Below are 22,753 nucleotides of genomic sequence, written 5' to 3'. Positions count from 1 at the left end.
ATATTAAATACATTTTACACTCACAGGACTAGCAAGTCTATCAGGCTTGCCATACCAGGCGCTAAAAGGCCCAATGCCACTGTCTCCCCAGACAAACAAACAACTCAACTAAGATCCATTGTTTGACATTAGAACAGATTCAGCATTGAAGAACTAACAGCTATTTATATATATTTTAGAACCCTTATTATAAATAGCCGCAAGCTCTCCTATGCTAAATTTACCACTTATTTTTATATCAATTTTATATTGGTTTTTATCAGTTTGAAATGTTTTCATCTGATCTCTAAATTCCTTAAAGATTTTAGGATCTAAGAAGTAATCCTTTTGAGGATAACATACTTTTTCAATGGTTGGACCTTTTTCCTCAGTAGTAGCAATTAGCGCCACAGAAGCCTAATTTTTGTGGTAGATTTTACCAATTTCTGATGCAAAATTTTCATCATCATTGTTAAATTCAAATAAGGTTTCTGTGTTGAATTTTGGATCACTTAGTCTTATTCCTCCATCCATATATTTTTCAAATTCTATCTTCTTTATTAGCAACTTTTTGAATTTTTCCATTGGAGATGGTAGAGGCCCATCTCTAAGTCTGTATTCGAATAGTATTCCTAAAACTCCAGATGCAATTAAACCATACTTACCTTCAGTTTTGAAAGAGTTGGCTTTATCATAAGTGGATTTGAATAACTTTTTCTCGAATCATGTTTTTCATTCAGTAAAATTCGGGTGTCAATTACAGAATCTATGAATTTGTCTGACTTCTTTTGGATTCTAGTTTTTTCAATTTCTTCTCTGACATGTTTAAATACTTCTCTGGCAGTTTTGTCTCTAAACATGTCGTTTACCTCCTCATTTTCGTTTTTCAACATCAAGGTATCACAGAAAATATCATCAATCTGTTTGTTTAAGGATTTTTGAAAGTCATCTTCTAGTTCTATTTCATTTGGGTTGGTTAAGCATCCAAATACTTTCTCCTCTTTTAGAATAAGCAATATTTGATCATACCATTCTAATAATTTGTTCATATCTACGACATTTATTTTATTGATAATTCCTCTGATATTTCTCAATCTTATGAATTTATTCTAGCATATCGATCATTACTTTAATAGTAATTTGAGATTATAGGATAGATTCTAAACTTTGGATCTTATAGATTAAATAGTAACAAATATAACTTCTAGTTAAAGTCAGGGCTCATAACCCCAAAGGATAGGAAATTTGTAGGCGCAATAACTAAAAGTTAAAAATAGGGTAATTTATATACTATGCAACTAAGGTGAATGGTATGTAAGTCTGAAAGTATAAAAGTTATTTACAGATACGCAATCCTAGTTTGAATTGATATCTTGTTTGCTTTGATTCGATGAATATATTATTAGCTCCTAGTAAATTATATGGCCTTAGTCTTTTTATATAAATATATATAAATTGTAAAAGGTTAGTATTTAGACAATCAACAATAAACAGAGAGAAGTATTAGCTTCTTTGAATGAAAAGAAAACAAATGCTGTTATTCATTTTTATTCTATTTTGTAGCTATTATTTAGAGTCGCTGTTTATCTCCATCATCCGACAATCTCATCAATCACGTGTTACCACGCTCTCTTTGTTCTAATGTCTAACATTCATAATTACATACATACGTTACATAAGAAAATAGAATCTACCACTTTGGATTCTAAATCAATTACATCAAGTGGACGATCTTGTGTGTAAAAACCACTTCTACATTTTCTCAAAATATACAATGAACGTTCTGGATAGTGAAACGCAATTTTAACTGACTTTAATATTTGATACCACTCATGATTGGTAGTCATCATCAGATCTCTTACAGAATAGGAACCACCATCTGATAACGGAATACGGGTATTCATACCAACTGGACCCTCAGTAACCATCATCAGTGCTAGCTCAAGTACCTAGTTCATATTCGCACCTAAACTGAATCTAACTCCTCCTTGTATAAGCATTTTGTAAACATCCAAACCTGTAATAAATTGTTCATAATCTGGTTTATCAAAATCCTCTTCAGAGTCATTCCCAGAATCATATTCAGAATACATCTCTTGTTGAATCTCCGAAACACCTCTTTAGATGATAACTTTCTTTTCACCCCAATTTTCTAAGATAAACTTACTTAAACTGTCATTTCGCCCATATGGTAAATTACACTGCAATATGCTACTCTTTAAATAGTTTATATAATCAAGATAAAGGCTCAGTTTGCTATGATCATAACTCTTCATTATTGATACTTTCCTATATGTACCAGTGTCAGAGCTCCGTATACTCACTCACATTGTATGCTTGAACAGTATTAGCCGACACTTCTTATGCAGACATATGCACGACAACGATTGGGATGTAAACTAAGAAAACTCATATATAGTAATAACCCCATGAGGATACAAGAACTAAACAGGCTCTAGAATCCAATAAATGTATATCAAATACCAAGATACTACAATTGGAGGTCTTGGGTAAACCCAGACTGACAATTGCTTATTATGCAAAGTGTCAGATGTAGGTTGTATTCTAAACAATTGACTCCGAGTACATCATAACTATTTGTAATAATTATTTAGGTCAATTCAGTTAGATACATGGTACTGATTTAGTTGTCAAATATCTGTCTGTTTATTACTATTTGTTAACACTCGTGTCACTGTTACTAATTCTGACCAATCATAAAAGTGTCATATTCATACTGTTTATTTAATATTTTAACAATGAATATTTTAATATATTGTTTCGAAGTGTCAAACGGTTTCTGCAAATAGGATATATGTTCATCAATTTTTGAACAAGCCCATAATAAAGGATAACCTTTGGTCGAACATCGATTATACATCAAGTGTAAAAACATGTAATTTCAAGGATAGTTCGTACGAACCTTGATAGCTGACGAGAGGTGTCTTGTTATAACACCATTGTTTCATATTATCAATAGTGTTATAAAGAGATATTATTGTATATTATTTACGATGTTAACTTACACATAAAAGATCTATGAACTACATAATTGATTAATAGTATATATACTTTATAATACTGATCTCTGCTATAAGACTCCCTTGAATAAACGCATAACCGTCTTTATTTTAACGTATACCAAAATAAATCTACAACCAAATAATAACTAAAACTACCAATTACAGGCCACATAGTAGAGTAAGGGCGGATCACATGATCATTTAACGTTTCAAGTACACACTAAAAGAAAAGAAAATATAAATTGCACGAACTCAACGATTCTGGATTCATACTTACGTATATAAGTTACATATAAATATAGAATCTACCACTTGCACCGGAAATCAAACAACCCAAGTTCCCAAACTGGCCTATAAAGGCGGGTGTTCAATCTTCTCAATAGATCTAATGAACTTTCTGGATCTTGAAACGCAATTTTAACCGACTTTAATACGAGGCGCCACCCACGAGTGGTCGTCTTCATTAGGTCTCTTACAGAATAGGAACTACCATCTGATAACGGAAGTTGGGTATTCAACCCAACTGGTTTCTCAATAGTCATTATCAGAGCTAGTTCAAGAACATATCTCATACTAATAATTAAATCTAAACGAACTCTTTCTTGAATAAGAATTTTGAAAATTTCCAAATCGGCGATAAATTGTTCATAAGCTTTTCCATGCCTATCCTCCTCTTCAGAGTCACACTCAGAATCATATTCAGAATGCATCTCTGGTTGAACCTCTGAGACACCTCTTTTGATGATAACTTTTTTTTCACCTCAATCTTATAAAATTAACTTACTTAAGCTGTCACCTCATCCTTTTGATTGATCTTACAAATTGATTACACTGTAACATGCTAATCTTTAAATAGTTTATATAATCAAGATAAAGGTTCAGTTTGCTGTCATCACAACTCTTCATTATTGATATCTTCACTAAACGTTCCAGTGTCAGAGGTATGTTCTATTCCAAACAATTGACTCGGAGTGCATCATAACTATTTGTAATAATTATTTAGGTTAATTGAATTAGACACATGGTACTGAATTAGGTGTACAATGTCTGTCTGTTTATTACTATTTGTTGACACCCGTGTCACTGTTCCTTATTCTGACCATTCATAAGTGTCTTGTGTTCATGCTGTTTATTTGATATTATAAAGATGGATATTCTAATATATTGTTCCGACGTGTTATAAAAAGTTTCTGCAAATAGGAGTTATGGTCATCAATTTTTGGACAAGCCCATAATAAGGCATAACCTTTGCTTGACCATCGATTTCACATCAGTGTAAGAGCATCCGATGTCACGTGCTAGATACTAGAACTATTATATTTTACAGAACTAAAATTGTACATCAGACTGAGACACATATGCTGCTACGGATCAAAATACATCACGTCCCTTTTCAATTACAAATTTGCTTACCAGGTCTCTGGTATTCATATAAGTCTTACAAAATGAAGGAACATTCTAAGTAGAAAAATATCAATTAGGTGACGAAATAAAATTTCAAGCACCACAACATTTATTCAATTCTCTTAGTAAAACTTTTAACGGTTCATATGAATTGTATACCATTCCAATCTTCGCAATACACTTTTGGATTTGATTCTTGTTTCAATTCAAACTTCTCTATAAACTATACATGCATGTTCTGTTTCTAGACTTTTCTTACATAATATAGGTACTCTGTTCTTCTGCCAAAGCTGCGTCATCACTGTTGTTGTTGAGTTTATTTCCATATGACCCCAATACTCCTTCTTTAGTTTTCTGAACCAAATGTTATAAGTTTTGATCGTCTCTGATTTGCTTATTCTACATTTAGGATCATGTACTAGCTAAATAAACAGTAATATGAGATCATTACTCTCCATTATATCCATATTCTTTTACAATCAATCATTTTTCATTTTTAATACCAACAACTGTTTAGGAACTCGAATAATACATATACATGGAAAGATCTAGTCAATAATAGGTAACTATTAGCCCAGTGTTACGCACAACGCTCTCTGAAATAATTCAGATAATAGTCATTACTTATGTTACAGAGCCATTTTCAATTGAGTACCGAGTTTGTTTATACTTTGTAAGAGAACACATTGTTTCGAAATCAAGAATACCTCATTATAACCAAATAACTTCATCTCCCAACTCAACATCGCAGTGTTTTTTTAATAACCCAACAAGGATCAAACTGGGACCAATTGTCTTCTATGCAACATCAATAAACATGCATGTTATTTAAGATAATTCAACAAAAAAAAATTTAAAAAGGTAATAATGGATGTGTTACAAGTACAAAAGAAGGTTATACTGCAATACAACCTATTGACCTCATGTCATTCGTTGATAGTTTTATATGTATACCAATTACTGTAAGGATCCATCCAAATCGGTTTACGGTCAAATCTTTTTACTCTTTGCATATATGATAATTATGAGAACTGCGTAGTAAACTAAGGTCTTTATACTCAGCAGTATTAGTTAACTATTATGTTCCCATCCTTGGTCCTTGACACTCCCAAAAACCCAATTTATCTTGTTCAGAAACAGTATTGACACCAAAATTTGAGTGAATAAGGTAAGTAATTACACATTGTCCATTAGAACAAATTTCTAAAGCTTTGAATCTCTCTCATAACCTTGATCATCCCCAATCCTATTGCTGTCGTCGTCGTTATAACCAGAATCCAAGTTGAAGACACACTATAGTCACGTGCCATATCTAAAATTGAAAAACAAACTTACCCGGCCTTCAATAATATCTTGTTTTTAAAGTGGCAAAACTTAAAGGATTAAAAGTCAAAGCTCTTATTATAAGAAGGTTAATTATATAAACGTTTCGTTTTGGATTAATTCTGAACTTAAAGACAGATCGTTGTCAATCAGCACGCTCTTAAAAAGATAATAATAATGCAGGCTATTGCATCTCAATATTCCAGTCATAACTCTATTGTGCAGAGTTTAGGCTACGATGATACTGATAATTTAGAAAATGATTTTATTTCAGGTAACGATAATTTTTCATTGTTAGCTCCAAAAATATCCATGCCACCTATTAATTCACCACAACAATTTTTACGTGCTCATACTGATGATTCCAGAAATCCTGACTGTTCAATCAAGATTGCTCATGGTACTACAACTTTGGCTTTTAGATTTCAAGGTGGTATTATAGTAGCTGTCGATTCTCGTGCTACTGCCGGTAATTGGGTTGCTTCTCAAACTGTTAAGAAAGTTATAGAGATTAACCCTTTCCTGTTGGGTACCATGGCAGGTGGTGCTGCTGATTGTCAATTTTGGGAAACTTGGTTAGGTTCTCAATGTAGATTACATGAGTTAAAGGAAAAATCAAGAATCTCTGTTGCTGCTGCCTCAAAGATCTTGTCGAATTTAGTATATCAATATAAAGGTGCAGGTTTATCTATGGGTACGATGATCTGTGGTTACACCAAAAAAGAAGGTCCAACCATTTATTATGTCGATTCAGACGGTACAAGATTGAAGGGTGACTTATTTTGTGTGGGTTCAGGTCAAACATTTGCCTATGGTGTGCTAGACTCAAATTATAAATGGGATCTAACAGTAGATGAAGCATTATATCTAGGGAAAAGATCCATTCTAGCAGCTGCCCACAGAGATGCTTATTCTGGTGGTTCCATTAATTTATACCATGTAACCGAAAACGGTTGGGTTTATCACGGCAATCACGATGTCGGTGCCGTATTCTGGGAAGTTAAAGAGAAAGAAGGCTCTTTCGCCAACGTCATTGGTAATTAGCATTAATTTATATATTTTAAATATTAACGAGAACAAAATTATATTTTATCCTATTAAAGAACAATACATTTTAAATCTCTATCCGTTATTTATTATTTTTTAAAACCCATATTTACATAGCTCCTATGTAATGTCTTATATAATTAATCTTATATATTTTCTTGTATCGCTCATGCATCTTGAAAAGCATCGATAGATTCGGATACTCTCTGCCATTCGAAAAATAATTTAAATGCCATCATTGATCTCAGACATGACCTTGTCATCCAAACTTAATGACTTCTCATCCACTTCTACATCCATATCAACATCAACATCAACATCCAACTTGGCATCAATTTCATCTGCAGTTACAAGAGGAAGAGACCATGTTGGCTCTTCTTCGTGGTTATCAAATTGCCATTTTTCAATATTTGTACCATCATCTTCATCATCCGCATTTGCTTCTGATCCCATCCCTACATTGACTGAATTTTCTACAATCGCATCAACAGGTTTTGAAATGTCATCGCTAATTGATGGATTTGAAATATCGTCGCTTATTGATGGCTTTGATGTATCATCGGAAATGGGTATTTTCGCTGTTTGATCAGTTGTCAGTACTTCGGAAATATTTTCATCAATAGATGATTTAGAAATAGTACCCTCAACAGCTGAATTCATTAATTCGGTATTTGTCTTTAAACCCGAGTCTACATTATCACCTTGGCCTGATGCTGACCCAACTACATCTTTTTTCTCTTCCTCCTTGGTTTCTTCTTCGCTATCACTGTCACTGCTACTGCTATCATTATCACTATCGTCGTCATCATCATCGTCATCACTGCTGGTGCTTCCATCAGAATTTTTATCCTTATCACTACCTTCATCGTCATCATCATCACTGCTAGTAGATTCGTCTTCGCTGCTACTGTCATCAGTTGCATCATCATATTCACCACTCAAACTCCTTTTTTGAGGAACTACTTGCTTGGCAATTGGAGGAGTTGGAACTCTAGCCGGCTGTTTAGGCTGGAAAAATCTAGATAAAGAAGACGGATCGAAAGAACTATCAGTTGTCTTCGTAACTGCTGTTTTGGTAGTTGACGATGATTTTGTAATTGATGGGGATTGGGACTTCGTTGAAGTTACCTTAGTTGCAGATGCCTTAGCTGCAGATGCCTTAGCTGCAGATGCCTTAGCTGCAGATGCCTTAGTCGCAGATGCCTTAGCTACAGATGCCTTAGCTGCAGATGCCTTAGCCGTAGATGCCTTGGTTGTAGCTGTCTTACTTGAAGATGCTGCTGTTGACTTCTTCTTTGAAGCAGTTTCTGTAGAAGCTGGTGTAGTTGCCTTTGCCTTAGAAACACTTGGTGTCATTGAAGCAGGCGGTGGCATTGTCACTAGCTGCTTGACTTTACCTTTTGTTACTTTAGATGTTGCTGCATTTACAGCAGCGGCCAGAATGAGAGTTAGATGCTGTGGATTCTTATCCATTAATGCGGTAAGCGGATTTCCCGCAATACCCTTAGTTTTTGCTGCTTGAGTTACTTGATTGATGGTCATTGCCAATGCTTGTGTTAAAATATTAGCGATATCTGGTTTAGATAAGCCCTTTCTATCACTGGTTAATATCATTAATTGCTCTTGCAAGTATTTCATTGTACGTTGTTGATCATTTAATTTTGTCTTTTTATCTGTAGACCTATTAGCCGCTAGCGTTTGCGATATAGTTTGACCTTTATTCGTATTCGTTTTTGCTGATGCAGTTCCTTTTCTGGCTGTCACAGTATCACCTCCTTTCTTAGCTCTTTGTTGTTGTTGCTGCTCCAATTTCATTTGAGCAGCTTGTGCTTTTGCAGCAGCAGCTTCTGCCTGTTTCTGCTTTTGCTTTTCTCTCTCAGCTATGTATTCCTCATCAAGACCCCAGAGCCAACCCTTACCTTCTTTTGAAACTTTTTTGAAAGATTTATTTAATGATAGATTATGTCTTACAGAGCTTTGCCAGCCATCGGGACAATATTCGTAATATGGATACAATTCTTTAATTCCTGCATAAATTTCAGATAGTGACATTCCCTTAGGAGTGGAAAATTTTCTTATACAGTTGGTCAATAAAGTTGAATAGGAAAATGTTGGTTTTGTTCTGTATTCTAAAGGAATTTCATTAAGGGTGTAAACCTTCTTTGGCGGTTTAGGTTGTTTCTTTTCCTTGGGAGCTGCTGGTTTCTGCTTCTTTTTCTTTGGAGAAGTAGTTGTTGATGTAGTTTGAGATGCAATTGGTGTTTCTGGTATAGATGGTACTATTTTATCTACAGTTACCTTAGATTTAGCTTCCTTCTTAACTGGTGTTGTATTTACAGAAGTAGTAGCTTTCTTTGGTTTCTTTGTAGTTTTTGTTTCTTCTTTCTTGATCTTTTGAGTTTGTATATCAGGAGAAGGCTTTGTAGATTCCTGTATTTTATCTTTTTCTTGCTCTGGTAAGATGAATTGAAATGGTATTTGTCCAATTTGAATTTTAGTTCTATTTCGTAGGGGTACAGTATTTCCTCTTTCAACGAAAACATCATCTATAAACGCACCATTTTTACCAATTACTGATAATTCGAATCTCCCTGTTCCAAAATTGTAAAATATTTGAGCATGCCTTCTAGAAATTGACTTTGAAGGGCCCAAATTAACGTCGACTTTATGAGTGAAATCGTTTTCAGATCTTCTTCCAATAATTACATGCAGAGTTTGAACATAAAAGGTAAAACTTTGGAAATCTAATCTTGCATATGCCGATATTGTTGGCTGTTCTTCTATTATGGCATTGCTATCCTCACTATTCTTTTGTGGATCCGAAGAATTTAATTGACTAAAATTTTTTGGCGGTAATTCGTGCTTTTGAAACATAATTGGAGTCAACGAGTCTTTCCTTTGTCTGTTAAACAAATTATTTTTCTCATTTATAATAAACTGTGGGGAATCTTTATCTGGTTTCACCAATTCTGCTGTTGATTCTTTCGCATCTATACTATCGTTCATCTCTACATCTTGATCTTCCTCATTAATCAAATCGGTATGTTGTGAGTCTAAATTACTCTCTGCACCATTACTTTCATTTAAGAGATCATTAGCTGCGGATAACAGAGCATCATCACTTTTTGTATCAAAATCCAGAAGTTTTGAAAAATCATGATCGGGAAGTTCTAGCTCATCGATTTTACCGACACTATTATTATCGTCGTTATCGTCATCGACATCATTCCCGCTGCTTCCACTTATCTGCTCATCATCAATGTGCGGTGAAAGGTGTCCATCACCAACTTGTAACTCCAAATTATTATTTTCTGACTCTAAATGACTTGATATCACTGTTGAGGCCAACTCTTCATTCATTTTCTATAGTTCATAAAAAAAAAATATGCTTGTAAAATGCTGTGCAAATAAAACTAAAAAAAAGTAGATTAGGCAGAATATAATGAAAGTGTATCTACCAATGATAAAAAAAAAATGTATAACCCCCCAGAATTCAATAATATTACAATATAGATATTAAAAATAAGGTTCCCGCTGCTGTATTGTCTTCAATCAAACTACTTGAAATGTCAATAGCTCACTTTCTTCCAAACCAAACCGGGATTTTCGAAAACCTTACAAACTTGTACACTCTCAACACAACAGCCACTGATACAGACCTTGAGAGATAATCCTTATCCTTCTTAAAAGCATCTCATCAAATTTGGAATCGATGAGAATACTTTGTTTACTTTTTATATAAAGATATTGGAATTAAATTTTAATTCAAACTAATAAAATTGAAAAGATGTTAATTATGTCGTAAAATATGATATTATTTATATATAGGTATATAATAATATTTACAGTATGTAAGTATGTAAGAATGCCATTTTTATTGAAAAACTTTGATGGGTTAGTATAGGTTGATGCTGTTATGGGAACTCTATTTCACCATTGATGATTGCGTTTAGTCTTTTCTCTTTCTCCTCGTCCGATTTCCTTGTGTTTATCTCGTCATCTTTTTTAATCTTTAATGATTCTGGGATATACCAAGCAGTTGGATGGGCCATATCACAAGATTTCCCCAGAGGACAGAACCCTGTTAGGTATCTTGGGCATATATTCTTTGAGATGTGTCTTTTTGTACAGGCTGGGCCCAATGGACAGTATCCTGTCTCGTAGTTTGAACATTTTTCTATTCTTGTTAATGGATCAATATGTAGGTATTGACATTCTGGAGTCTGTGTACAAAACCCGTTCTTGCTGAAGAACACACACTCAGGCATCTTTCTCAAATTGTATTCATGGAGGTACTCACAGTTGTCATTTTTCTTACAAAGACCACGCAACCAATGTTTGCATACAATCTTGTTTTGGAAAATAGGTAGGACATGCTTCTTATGACAGTTGTTTCCTCGAGGACACGAGTCTGCCGATATACCGTTATAGTACTCGCAAATAGGTCTATCTGGATCCAAAGACAGACTATATTCCTGTCTTAAAAACGGTTCGAATTTAAATGCATAATTACTAGTATCTGGATGAACAATATTCATTGTCTTGACAATGTAGAAAAATGTATATGCACGATAAAACAAAGCAACAAACACACAGTAATTAAGTGTATAGTACAATGATGAACTTATAATGAACACTAGAATATCAATATCTCAGTTCAACCAGCAGTTACTTATCTCTTGCTGTTAATGGTTAAGTTCTGTTTCGTTTGATTTTGAATTATTAATTACGCTTTATATATATATATATATATTGAACATCTGGTCACGTGGATTTAACTCACGTGATTATCAAGAATGTGATTCTGTTCTATTTAATACCTTTTAATCACTACAAATACAAGCTGACAATAAGGTAGCCATTGCTATTAATCTTGACTGAGTATCTGTCCTATACAATTTAATGTAGAATTTATACTAATAGATATAGTTGTTAAAGTTACCCAACAATAATACAATTGTTCCTGATATATTTCCTGGAAGCACACTTTATTAATTTCCCTTCTGATAAGCTGCGAACCGATCCATCAGCACTCATTTAAACAACATGAAACAGAAATATAAGAATGAGCTAATAATATAAACATTCTATCACTGACTAGCACCAGTTCCATCCACGTAATTACAAATATAAACTAATTACTTTCCAATATAGCACCAAACAATAATGACGTCATAAACCGATTTCGATAGCTCATCTCGTTTCCAATGAAAAATTACCATTCGTAAACATAATTCGAGTATTTAAAAGAGGTTCAACTCAACAACAAGATAGCCAGTATTACAAGCTTTAATACATCTGAGGAGTAGACGATTGTACGAGTGTGTGGTATATTTGGTGTTGTGTCAATGAAGATTGCTAATTCGTATCGGTTGTTGGACACGTTTGCATTATTTTTAATTTTTTACAATTTTAATAATTTCTATCTGGTTATACTATTAAGTTTTTTCATTATTGCAAGTGTAGTTAAAAATTTTATTGCTCATGTATTTATTGTACTATTTCTATCAAAACGTCCATCTAAAGTGGATTTTACCCTTTCTAAAGAACGTTTGAGGGACAGAAACTGCCTTTTTTACAGTCTCATCGTTACGCTTATTACTTCAACCTTGTTAAGATACTATTTCAATAGTTATTTTTATATACCCGTTAAGGTGTTTGCAATAAGTATCGTATCATCGTCAATGATCAACGAACCGAGGAACAGGATTTATATTGCATTTCTATGCTTTTGCTCATTTCTTTTGTTTACATATCTCGAAAATTTACCTATTGTTAAATTGACCTTGCTAAGTTTACAAAGGAAAAGTTTAGTTTATAAATATGTTTCGACAGCAATTTCCACTGACTTCCATTTCTCTGGTTTCAACTTTTTGAATTTTGGAAATAATCATTGGATACACTATGAAAATTTGTTGCAATTTACATTATGTTGTAATATTATAGTATCTCAAATTTTAAAAGATCTTTTTAGAAAATCTTCATCATCTTCAAGTGGGGAAAGTAGAATCGAATTGACAGAACCAATATTTGAGTCTAATATTAAAGATTTCAAATTTTATGAACCGAATGTGACTAATTATAATTCTCAAGCTGTAAGCACCACTGCATTTTCCACTATATCAAATTCAATGAATGAAGAAACGAACACTTGGAAAAATAAGTTCTTCGAGTTACTAGTTACTTCTGATGATCATAAGGAGAATGAAATAGCAGGAGTTATAACCGAAACAAGCAACCTTGAAAATTTTATTAGACACTTATTTCAGTGGAAGAAAAATTATTTAATATCTCCATTGTGGTCTATGTTTGTTACATTAAAAGCGACAAATTTTGAAAAGAAGTATCTAAAGGAGGTTACAACAGCTAAAAATTTGAACACAGGCAGCACTACTTCAAATAATGATGATCTTTCACCAACTTTTTCTGCTTCAAGCATAGAGGAAACCTCCAATTTACAAAATAAGAGTTTATTCGATAATTCTTTAGATGTCAATAATATGGAATTGATAGTCCAAACTGCATCCGATGATTATGACCAGTTAAATTTAATTTCATCTAATGAAAATATCTTTAGCAGGGGTGAAAATGAATATAAAATTTGTATTACAGATATAGGCTCCCATTCCATCACCTTTCATATTGAAAATTTATCGGAAGGCCAACTTATTGTGCTTGTAAATGGTGTTATATGGTCAGAAGTATCCTGTGCATTGATCTTTGAAAGGGAATTTGAACAATTTGTAGTGGTGAATGGACTGGTTCCATCATGCTCTTATGATATCCAATTTATTAATAGACTAAACCAAACTGATGATCATCTAATTTCTGATATTGTTGTACGTACACGTAGTTTGAAGATACCACATGAAGATTTCGATAACAATATCCCAGAATCTTCTTCAATTAATGAAAATGAGTCCTTGGAAAACATCGATTTTAGTTTTCCTTCTTATTACCATAGAAAATTCCTGTCACCTCTTTTAACATTAAAACATTCGGTATTGACAACAAATACCAATCTGTCAGAGGAACGTATCAAATTAAAGAAAACAAAGAAAGAAATTAATAAGAAATTGAATACATTAAGACAAGAAATTGATCACATAAAATCCAAGATGAATCAAAATGCATTAAATGACGAAAAGAGTACCTCAAAAATAGACGGGTTAAAGACTACATTGCAACAAAATGAAGCTTTGACAATTAAATTAGAAACCCAATTGAAAGCTTTGACAGATAAAGAACTTCAATTAGAGTCTGATCATTTAAAGCAAAAAGACCAGCATTTGAAAAGAAGCCTGGAGTATAGTAAATTAGAAGAATCTTTGAAAGAAAAGCTTGCCGTTGAAAACAAGCAATTGACAAAACTACAAACTGAGTATAATCAACTAGCGTCAAGAAATGAAAGGTTGACCGCTATGCATGATAAGTTGATGAAAGAGGTTTCAAAAACTTCAGAAGAGTCTGAATCTTTAAAGAACCAGTTTATTCAACTAAGGGAATCAGATCGTCAAAGAAGGAAAGAGCTTAGAGCTCAAACAGCAAATGAATTTGAGCTAGCAATCAAAGGTTTAGAGCAAGATATCAGTCGTCTAGAATCTGAAAACAGTAATATGAAAATGTTAATGACTGGTTACTAACTTGTATTTAAAAGTCTGAATTGCTCCAATTTGAAGCATAATTTTACTCATCATCAATTATTTCACGTAAAAATGGGACTATAGGTTTTTTAGTTATTTCATGTTTATATTCAATAGTTTTATAGAAGGGAGGTTTAACGAAATTCATTACTGTAATTAAATCATAAAACCAGTGAACTGTATTACATCTCTGAACAGTTTTTTAGCCTGTATTCCTGGGACAAGCATTGTTCCATCGATATACAATATTACAACACTACATCAACCAAAGAAGCCCCTAATAAAGTAAAACCAGTCAAGAGCAATTGAGTTTTAACTCCTCCTTCTACCGGAAAGTCAGCTGATCTAGCTTTAACCAGCTATTGCTTGATATCCAATTTTACAGATTAAGATCTCCGACATGAAATTTAACTATTAGAGATTAAAAATGAATCCTTTAAATATTTATTAAGACATCTAAGAAGAAATATGGCAATTCAATTAAAGACAAAAGGATATACAAGTGTGTGTCTATAGTTATTCTGTTTAAAAAAAGTTTGTTTAAATCTTAACTGAACTACTATATAAGTAATGACAGACAAGGATTCTCAATGTGGAATACTGTCAGCGGGTATTAGGCTAGAGATTGAAGGACAAGAGAATGATGTTGTAATTGCCATAATCGAGGAGAAAATTAAGTATTCAAAGGCTAAACTTAGCAGTATTCTTTTAAATTCAGAATCTCGTACCAGTGAGAAGGTCGATAGCAGTGAAGATTTGATAGATAAGATTGCTAGATTAAAGCAGATTTTAGAACTATTGAAAAGAGAGAAGGAAGAAGATGTATTGGCAGATGTAGACTACTATGAAGAGCATTGGGATAGAGGAATTTCAGTTAAAGGTAATGATATTTCAGAAACCAAGAAGTTGGAATCCTTATCATTAGAGGATAAAGAATCAGAAAATATGGGGGAAAATGACAGCGAAGAAAAGAATTACACTAATAAGATTTCTATATATAAAGGAAAATTTCAATTGAAACCTGGTTATTTACAATGTTGCATTAATTGTGAAACGTCGAAGGATAATTATATAAATTTCACCCTTAAAGATTCATATTCCAAGATAAATTATATGCTAGAATACATTGAAGATTTTTATATATGGTCAGACGCAGTGAAAAAATTCCTTATTCATTGGAATTTCTATGACATAACTAAGATCAATGACCAGAAAATTTCAGATAGTGAAAATTCTATATTGAGAAAGCTTATTTTTGAAAGTTTAGGGAAGCACCTTCAAGATTATATTTTTAGAGAGGCGTCAGTAATCAATATTTATAAAAAACTAAAGAACTATTTTCTTGATATTTTTTCTGAAGGTGCTCTTAATAAAATATGGTCCAATATTACAGTTTATTGGCATTGTTATGAATTTGAAAAAATTAGATATGTTCTGACCAAGATGTCATTAATTGAAATATATATTCGTAAACTGGATAACAAAGATGCCGTTTCCAACTTATATATTAATGAAAAGATTAGAGGTACATTAGACCCATTATTATCTAAGGAGTTTAATGAGATCTTGAATAAAGATGAAAATTCTTTCAATATTATCATGAATCTAGAACCTGAGGAATTTGTCGATAAAATTATTTCTACTATAAAAAAATATGGTACACAACCTGCAGCTCTTTATTATGTAAAAAGTATCTGGTATTCTCCTTTTCATTATGGTAAAAGAGATCTCAACGGTCTGTATAACTCCCAATATCATTGTACACATTAGCTACTTTACGATACCGATCTATCTTCGTTATTATAGAGTTAGTATTATTTCACGTCGAATAAAATAAAATTTACAACCTGTTTGCTTAGATTTAGCACAATATATATAAGGTAATCTAAATTTAGTTAATAAAATAAGCCTCAATTTTATATTCATTTTCTGGAAGTTTAAGGTAAAATAAAACTATTTATATAGATGAACAATACCTGAACAAAATCTACGCAATATATATGTAGTCTTTAAATACTTCACTGGATATTATATTATAGAGGAAATATCCAAAGTTTGTACCGATTGAATTTAATGAAATTCCAATACATTGTATTGAAAATTCATCGGTGTTTCCCCTATTAAGTCCATAGGTTTGATTTATGTGAGAATCCCATCACACCCTTATCCTTCTTGGACAACGTTTCCTCAATAAATTGTACAATTATTCTAAATAACAAGTATGAATAATTAGCCTCCATTTATATGTCAAAGATTTCTAGAAAACGTTTTTAAATTATATGGATCATTAACAAATAATATCCAGGTGACATTTTTGCACCCTTTTGCAGGCAATAACAATTAGTCATATTTTTAATATTATCAATCGGTTAGCTCCATAAATACTGATACTGAACATGGTTTGGAGAATTTAGTTACTAAATATAACTAAATGACACTAAGTGATCACTAATAAAAATTTGGCTTCAACAATTTTCAACCCATTAGTTATCTACAGCCAATTGTGAATACATTCTGATTGTTGTGACTTTAACCTGGATATTCTAGAATAAAGATTCTGTTGCTATCGCTTATTTTTGTACAAGATGAATATGGCTGTAGAGAATCATACGATTGTTGTTTCTTTACAGAATCTTGCATATTGTTAGATTTATTGTTTATTTCCAAGGACATTCTTATTTAGTAGATTTTGATCCATGTGTATTAAAATACATAATATACATACAGAAATATAGTACGTAGGATAAATATCAACTAAAATCTTATCAGACTTTATATACAGCGTTTAGATATTCTTGCAACGTCAGAAGAAAATACTTTCGTATTAGAAACATTTCTTTACCCCTTATTAAAAATGATGTTTCATATAATTCTTCATCCTTAGTAATATTGAAGTAAGGAGTATGACTATACATTATCTCATAATTGTAACACTCTTCCCCCATTCTGACACAACTAGGAATGAATTCAAAGATATAGAAAAATATTCTTCAAGATTATATGGTTTCAAATACCTCCAACAATTTTTGAGTTACAATAAAGCGCCTCCTTAGCTTAGTGGTAGAGCGTTGCACTTGTAATGCAAAGGTCGCTAGTTCAATTCTGGCAGGTGGCATAATTTTTTTAATTACCGGAAACTCTCCACTACCAGAGAAATAGAAATTAATGAAGGATTCATAAGCAAAGACAGAAATTACTATTTCTATATTTTTGATGCATTCTATATTTTATTATAATTACCTAAGTGTGAGGGTTATGGAGGTTTATATAATTTATATTCTATTTTATTTATTTATATTTCAAATGGACAGTTTATTTCTATTATAAGGTAATCTAACTTTGAGTTAACGGGCAGTTTTTCAAATATTCAGCTTTATTTCTTAAGATTCTAACAGACTTGAAAAATATTTCTTCTGGGGTCATTGCACCTGTGCTCTCTACGTTAACAATGAAATGATTTCTTACTCTACCTAATTTAACTTTACCTTCAAATTCTGGATGTCTGAATACTTCTCTTGATACAGTATCTTTTCTAGCGTCTTTTACATAAGCTTCACCATTATCATTGATACCAATAACACCAGGCATAAAATATTTTTGAAACTTTTTAGCATCTTCTCCTGTAATAGGTTGAGTAATGTTTATATGTGGCATTAATCTGTACGATGCGGTTGCTACTGGAGAAAATTTAGCATGATCAGACCCTATACCTAGAATACAATGAGCCTTCAATGATATTTCTTGGCCAGGTCTTAATTTACAAAGGAGAATATCTGGATTTGCTGGCACCACTGGATAATTAGCGAATGATTCAACTTGTTTCCCTTGTGGTTCAAACTTTAAATCACGAGCATAAACGTTTGAGTTCTTATATAAAATTTTTGGATCAGTACAATCTTTTGGCGCATCTGGATTCATTGTACATTTAACGTTCAAACTTAACACTATGGTATTCTCGTCGGTGAATTTTTCTTCTTCAGGAAGCTCACTATCTATCCAAGACAACATGTCAGGATCAACCTTCAATGGTACCAAACCAATTCTATGAGCTAATACTTCATCTTGCAGAACAGAGGTATTATTCAAAAAATAAACATATTCAACGGCAACTGATGGAACCTCTGAAATCATAATACGACGAAAGGCATTGGCAATAGATGTATCTATATTAATCAAATCAAAATTAGCCTCTCTAGAATTTATACTGCTAATATTGATCTCTAAATCATCTTTAAATTTGTTAACATCCCAAGCATTTAAATCATCTTTAGAAAAACCTGGGAAATCGGTAGATGTAGTGTTAGTCACCCTATTATATTCAATGTTAACAATATTAGACATCGTTATCGCTTTTCAACTACTCAATCGATGATTATATATACCCACAATTCAAGCTTTTATGCACTTCAAGGTCACATTCACCCATCTTACTAATTTATTGCAATTAGAGCTCATCTCTTAAATTGAAAAATTTTCAATATGGCGTGAATTGGGTTGTGATCACATGATCAATTTAAAGAAACTTCCAAATAAGGAATCCTCCAGGATAAAAGAGTACAGTTAAATAACTATTTAGATATCAATAAACATGTTAAATATTGCAGTGTTATGGTCATCCAAGAAGGCAATACTGTTGCTAATGTCTGATATAAGTGATAATGAGGAATTCTTCCGTGATTTAGAGGAAGATTTTGGGGAACTGGATGAAGTTGAAGAAGAGCAAGATGAAGTGATAGAACCTACGGTTTTTTCAAATGAAGAGGTAGATGATGAGGTTAAATTTGTTAGTCAGTTGATCGATGGGTATTCCATATTGAAAGTCGATGTTTTAGAAAATCAGTTACCTTCATCTGTATCAAAAGTTAGTAAAAATGAGAGGATAATACGGAATCTTTTAGACAAGAAAAAATATGAATTTGTAGAATTGTTGCCATTACTGACCAGATTGCTAGGTATCATTCAAGAAGAGATTAGTTGTTTCTACGAGTATAGTAAACATATTTACAAGTTTAAATTCTTTGAGTTAGAGACATTAGCGCCTACAGCTGTTCAATTTGCGAAGACAATACAATTGATTGAAACCATGGATGATTTTTCTCAGCATGATCTATTATCGTCAAAACTTGAAACAGAAATTCTGTTGACAAAAGAGCAAGTCTTAGTTTTGATTATAGCTATGAAAACCTCTTTAAACAAAGAATATTCTTTTGAAGGATCCATGAAGACATCCCTAAAGCAATTTACAGACATCATTATCCAGCATGATCTATTGAAAAAGGAAATAACTACTTTCATTGAATCAAATATTATCACTATTGCTCCAAACTTATGTGCATTGGTAGGATCTGAGATTACATCCTTATTGATCGGGCATGCTGGTGGTATCCTTGAATTAAGTCAAATTCCAAGTTGCAACCTGGCTTCTGTTGGTAAAAACAAATACTTCTCCCATGAAAGACAAACAAATCTGAGTGGAGTACGTCAGGAAGGATATATTTATAATTCAGAGCTAATCCAATCCCAGCCTGTGGATTATCACAAACAATTGTTAAGAATGCTATGTGCTAAAATTTCATTAGCGGCAAGAGTGGATACCAGCGTTAAGATATCGACATCTTCAACCGAACCAGCAGCTTTCTTAGGCCAGAAATGGCGAGAAGAGATAGTAACAAAGATAAGAAAACTCCACGAAGCGGCAAATATTTCTGATACTAAACCATTACCTATACCACAAGATGCTAAGAAGAAAAAACGTGCAGGTCGAAAATTTAGAAAGTATAAACAACAATTTGAGTTATCACACATGAGACAACTTCAAAATAGAATGGAATTTGGTAAGCAAGAAACAACCAGTCTAGACTCGTTCGGTGAAGAAGTAGGTTATGGTATGGTAAATAGCACATTACGTCAAACTACTGGCGGGAATATCCGTATTACCAAAGGTGCGAATAACACTGCAAAGATGACCAAAAAAATGAAAAAACGTATCGAAGAAGCCAATGAAGCGTCCAATGAGTACTTACTGTCACTTCCACCATCATTGCCATCAGATCCAAAGAATCCTACCTGAAGTAACAAACAAAACTCTAAAAACTAAATTATAATGAAACGGAAGAATAAGAAAGTCTATGATATCATCTATACGTGATAATTATATCTTCATGTAGAAAAGATGACAGGTGAGCATTGTTAGTTGATTGATATCTGTAACTTTATTGGCATCTGATCATTGGACATGTAAATTTAATATAGAATCACGTGGTTACCCTCCCTTTTTCTTTCTAAATCCCATTAATTTCCCAAAACGGCAAAGGCATAAACAAAAACACAAGAAGAAATAAAATTTAAAAGTTAACGAACTAGAGCTATTCAAGTAAGAGAATAGGTTGAATTAAATATTGGTATTCAATATTTTTAAAGGCTTAATATCAGCTCAAAGTGGTCAAAATTGATCGTTTAGAAGGGTGTGGTTGAAATATGCATTCTAAAGTTGATAAAGATTTAGAGATCCTTGCTGGAGACATGAGTCAATTAAGTTTTGATGCAGGCAAAGGAACCAATTTAAGGAATACTAGAAAGCCAGATCTGGAACCTTCTACTCCTTCCAGATACAAAGAGAATGGTTATGTTAATGTCAATTCCCCATCTGTATCTCCTGCTAAGTCCACAATTTATTTTGACGAAGATACTTCGAAAATGGATATTGATGAATCCACTAGAGATGAGATAGATATCTCCAATTCTCCTAAGAAGTTACCTCGTGGATTCTTTGAAAAAGCTTCTTCTGGTAAGACCCAAAGATTGGTAAGTGTTTGTCAGATGTACTTTTTGGATTATTATTGTGATATGTTTGATTATGTCATTAGCAGAAGACAACGTACTAAAAAGGTTCTTGAATATCTAGGACAGCAGAAAACATTGCCAAATGTTTCCAGTGACTCTTTGAACACTGAGTGGAAATCTTATCTACAAAAGGAACATGAAATATTGAGAAAAAGAAGATTGAAGCCAAAAAACAAAGATTTTGATATCATTACACAAGTTGGTCAAGGTGGTTATGGTCAAGTTTACTTAGCTAGAAAGAGAGACACTAAGGAAGTTTGTGCATTGAAGGTGTTAAATAAAAAACTGTTGTTCAAATTGAATGAAACTAATCATGTTTTGACAGAAAGAGATATTCTAACTACTACAAGATCAGAGTGGCTAGTGAAGTTATTATATGCATTCCAAGATGCTGAAAGTCTATATCTAGCGATGGAATTTGTCCCTGGTGGTGATTTCCGTACTTTATTGATTAACACAAGATACTTAAAAAGTGCACATGCAAGATTTTATATTAGTGAAATGTTCTGTGCTGTCAATGCATTGCATGAATTAGGTTATACCCATAGAGATTTAAAACCAGAAAACTTTTTGATTGATGCAAAAGGTCATATTAAGTTAACTGATTTTGGGTTAGCAGCAGGTACAGTTTCAACAGAGAGAATTGAAAGTATGAAAATAAGATTAGAAGAAGTCAAAAACTTGGAATTCCCTGCGTTTACTGAAAAATCAATTGAAGACAGAAGAAAAATGTACAACCACTTGAGAGAAACTGAAATTAACTATGCAAATTCAATGGTCGGTTCTCCTGATTATATGGCTTTGGAGGTACTAGAAGGGAAAAAGTATGATTTTACTGTTGATTATTGGTCATTAGGATGTATGTTATTCGAAGGACTTGTAGGTTATACTCCTTTCAGTGGCTCTTCCACAAATGAAACTTATGAAAACTTGAGACATTGGAAAAGAACATTAAGGAGACCTCGCTTAGAAAATGGCAGACCTGCTTTTTCAGACAGAACTTGGGATTTGATAACAAGATTGATTGCTGACCCAATAAATAGATTGAGATCCTTTGAACATGTCAAAAGAATGTCATATTTTGCTGAAATCGATTTTAACAAAATTAGAGAAATGACTCCACCATTCACTCCACAATTAGACAGCGAAACGGATGCAGGTTACTTCGATGATTTCACTAATGAGGCTGATATGGCTAAATATGCTGACGTATTCAAGAGGCAGAATAAGTTATCAGCTTTAGTGGATGATTCTGCAGTGGAATCAAACCTTGTTGGTTTTACATTTAGACATAGAAAGGGTAAACAAGGTTCTAGTGGTATCCTGTTTAATGGATTTGAAAATTCAGACCCTTTCTCTACATTCTATTAAAAGCAGCACGATAAATTCCGAGTCATTTTGCATATATAAATATACCTATTAATCAATTCCTAGAGGATGTCAAAGCTATAACCTCCTCCAACTTTTGTTCGTTATCCAACTCAATTTTCT

General features: G+C 32.8%; 9 protein-coding genes and 1 non-coding gene across 10 annotated transcripts; 6 read left to right on the top strand and 4 right to left on the bottom strand.

The window, feature by feature from the left end:
- Positions 1 to 629: 629 nt before the first annotated feature.
- Kpol_1018p145 (uncharacterized protein) lies at positions 630 to 1,028 on the bottom strand (the record flags this gene model as incomplete). The annotated part of the gene is made up of 1 exon (XM_001647415.1): positions 630 to 1,028. The coding sequence occupies one exon, from the start codon at positions 1,026 to 1,028 to the stop codon at positions 630 to 632; it is 399 nt and encodes a 132-aa protein (XP_001647465.1).
- Positions 1,029 to 5,906: 4,878 nt separating this feature from the next.
- On the top strand, positions 5,907 to 6,773 carry PRE2 (proteasome core particle subunit beta 5; the record flags this gene model as incomplete). Its single annotated transcript, XM_001647414.1, has 1 exon — positions 5,907 to 6,773. One exon carries the CDS (start codon positions 5,907 to 5,909, stop codon positions 6,771 to 6,773), a length of 867 nt encoding a protein of 288 aa, XP_001647464.1.
- Positions 6,774 to 7,001: 228 nt separating this feature from the next.
- Positions 7,002 to 10,136, bottom strand: FHL1 (Fhl1p; the record flags this gene model as incomplete). Its single annotated transcript, XM_001647413.1, has 1 exon — positions 7,002 to 10,136. The coding sequence occupies one exon, from the start codon at positions 10,134 to 10,136 to the stop codon at positions 7,002 to 7,004; it is 3,135 nt and encodes a 1,044-aa protein (XP_001647463.1).
- A 554-nt stretch (positions 10,137 to 10,690) lies between these two features.
- Positions 10,691 to 11,314, bottom strand: YTH1 (cleavage polyadenylation factor RNA-binding subunit YTH1; the record flags this gene model as incomplete). The annotated part of the gene is made up of 1 exon (XM_001647412.1): positions 10,691 to 11,314. One exon carries the CDS (start codon positions 11,312 to 11,314, stop codon positions 10,691 to 10,693), a length of 624 nt encoding a protein of 207 aa, XP_001647462.1.
- Positions 11,315 to 12,124: 810 nt separating this feature from the next.
- On the top strand, positions 12,125 to 14,419 carry NNF2 (Nnf2p; the record flags this gene model as incomplete). Its single annotated transcript, XM_001647411.1, has 1 exon — positions 12,125 to 14,419. The coding sequence occupies one exon, from the start codon at positions 12,125 to 12,127 to the stop codon at positions 14,417 to 14,419; it is 2,295 nt and encodes a 764-aa protein (XP_001647461.1).
- Positions 14,420 to 14,989: 570 nt separating this feature from the next.
- Positions 14,990 to 16,189, top strand: Kpol_1018p140 (Tkp4 protein; the record flags this gene model as incomplete). Its single annotated transcript, XM_001647410.1, has 1 exon — positions 14,990 to 16,189. The coding sequence occupies one exon, from the start codon at positions 14,990 to 14,992 to the stop codon at positions 16,187 to 16,189; it is 1,200 nt and encodes a 399-aa protein (XP_001647460.1).
- A 1,273-nt stretch (positions 16,190 to 17,462) lies between these two features.
- Positions 17,463 to 17,534, top strand: Kpol_1018trna4. The gene has a single exon. It is a non-coding gene; the product is annotated as a tRNA-Thr (tRNA).
- Positions 17,535 to 17,752: 218 nt separating this feature from the next.
- On the bottom strand, positions 17,753 to 18,760 carry RPC40 (DNA-directed RNA polymerase core subunit RPC40; the record flags this gene model as incomplete). The annotated part of the gene is made up of 1 exon (XM_001647409.1): positions 17,753 to 18,760. One exon carries the CDS (start codon positions 18,758 to 18,760, stop codon positions 17,753 to 17,755), a length of 1,008 nt encoding a protein of 335 aa, XP_001647459.1.
- A 247-nt stretch (positions 18,761 to 19,007) lies between these two features.
- PRP31 (U4/U6-U5 snRNP complex subunit PRP31) lies at positions 19,008 to 20,489 on the top strand (the record flags this gene model as incomplete). Its single annotated transcript, XM_001647408.1, has 1 exon — positions 19,008 to 20,489. One exon carries the CDS (start codon positions 19,008 to 19,010, stop codon positions 20,487 to 20,489), a length of 1,482 nt encoding a protein of 493 aa, XP_001647458.1.
- Positions 20,490 to 20,896: 407 nt separating this feature from the next.
- Kpol_1018p137 (serine/threonine-protein kinase) lies at positions 20,897 to 22,633 on the top strand (the record flags this gene model as incomplete). The annotated part of the gene is made up of 1 exon (XM_001647407.1): positions 20,897 to 22,633. One exon carries the CDS (start codon positions 20,897 to 20,899, stop codon positions 22,631 to 22,633), a length of 1,737 nt encoding a protein of 578 aa, XP_001647457.1.
- Positions 22,634 to 22,753: the final 120 nt, after the last annotated feature.

Source organism: Vanderwaltozyma polyspora, genomic scaffold (genome assembly GCF_000150035.1).
Source record: "Vanderwaltozyma polyspora DSM 70294 KpolScaffold1018 genomic scaffold, whole genome shotgun sequence".
In the NCBI taxonomy this organism is placed as follows: Eukaryota; Fungi; Ascomycota; class Saccharomycetes; order Saccharomycetales; family Saccharomycetaceae; genus Vanderwaltozyma; species Vanderwaltozyma polyspora.
This window is presented reverse-complemented; position numbering and strand designations above follow the sequence as displayed.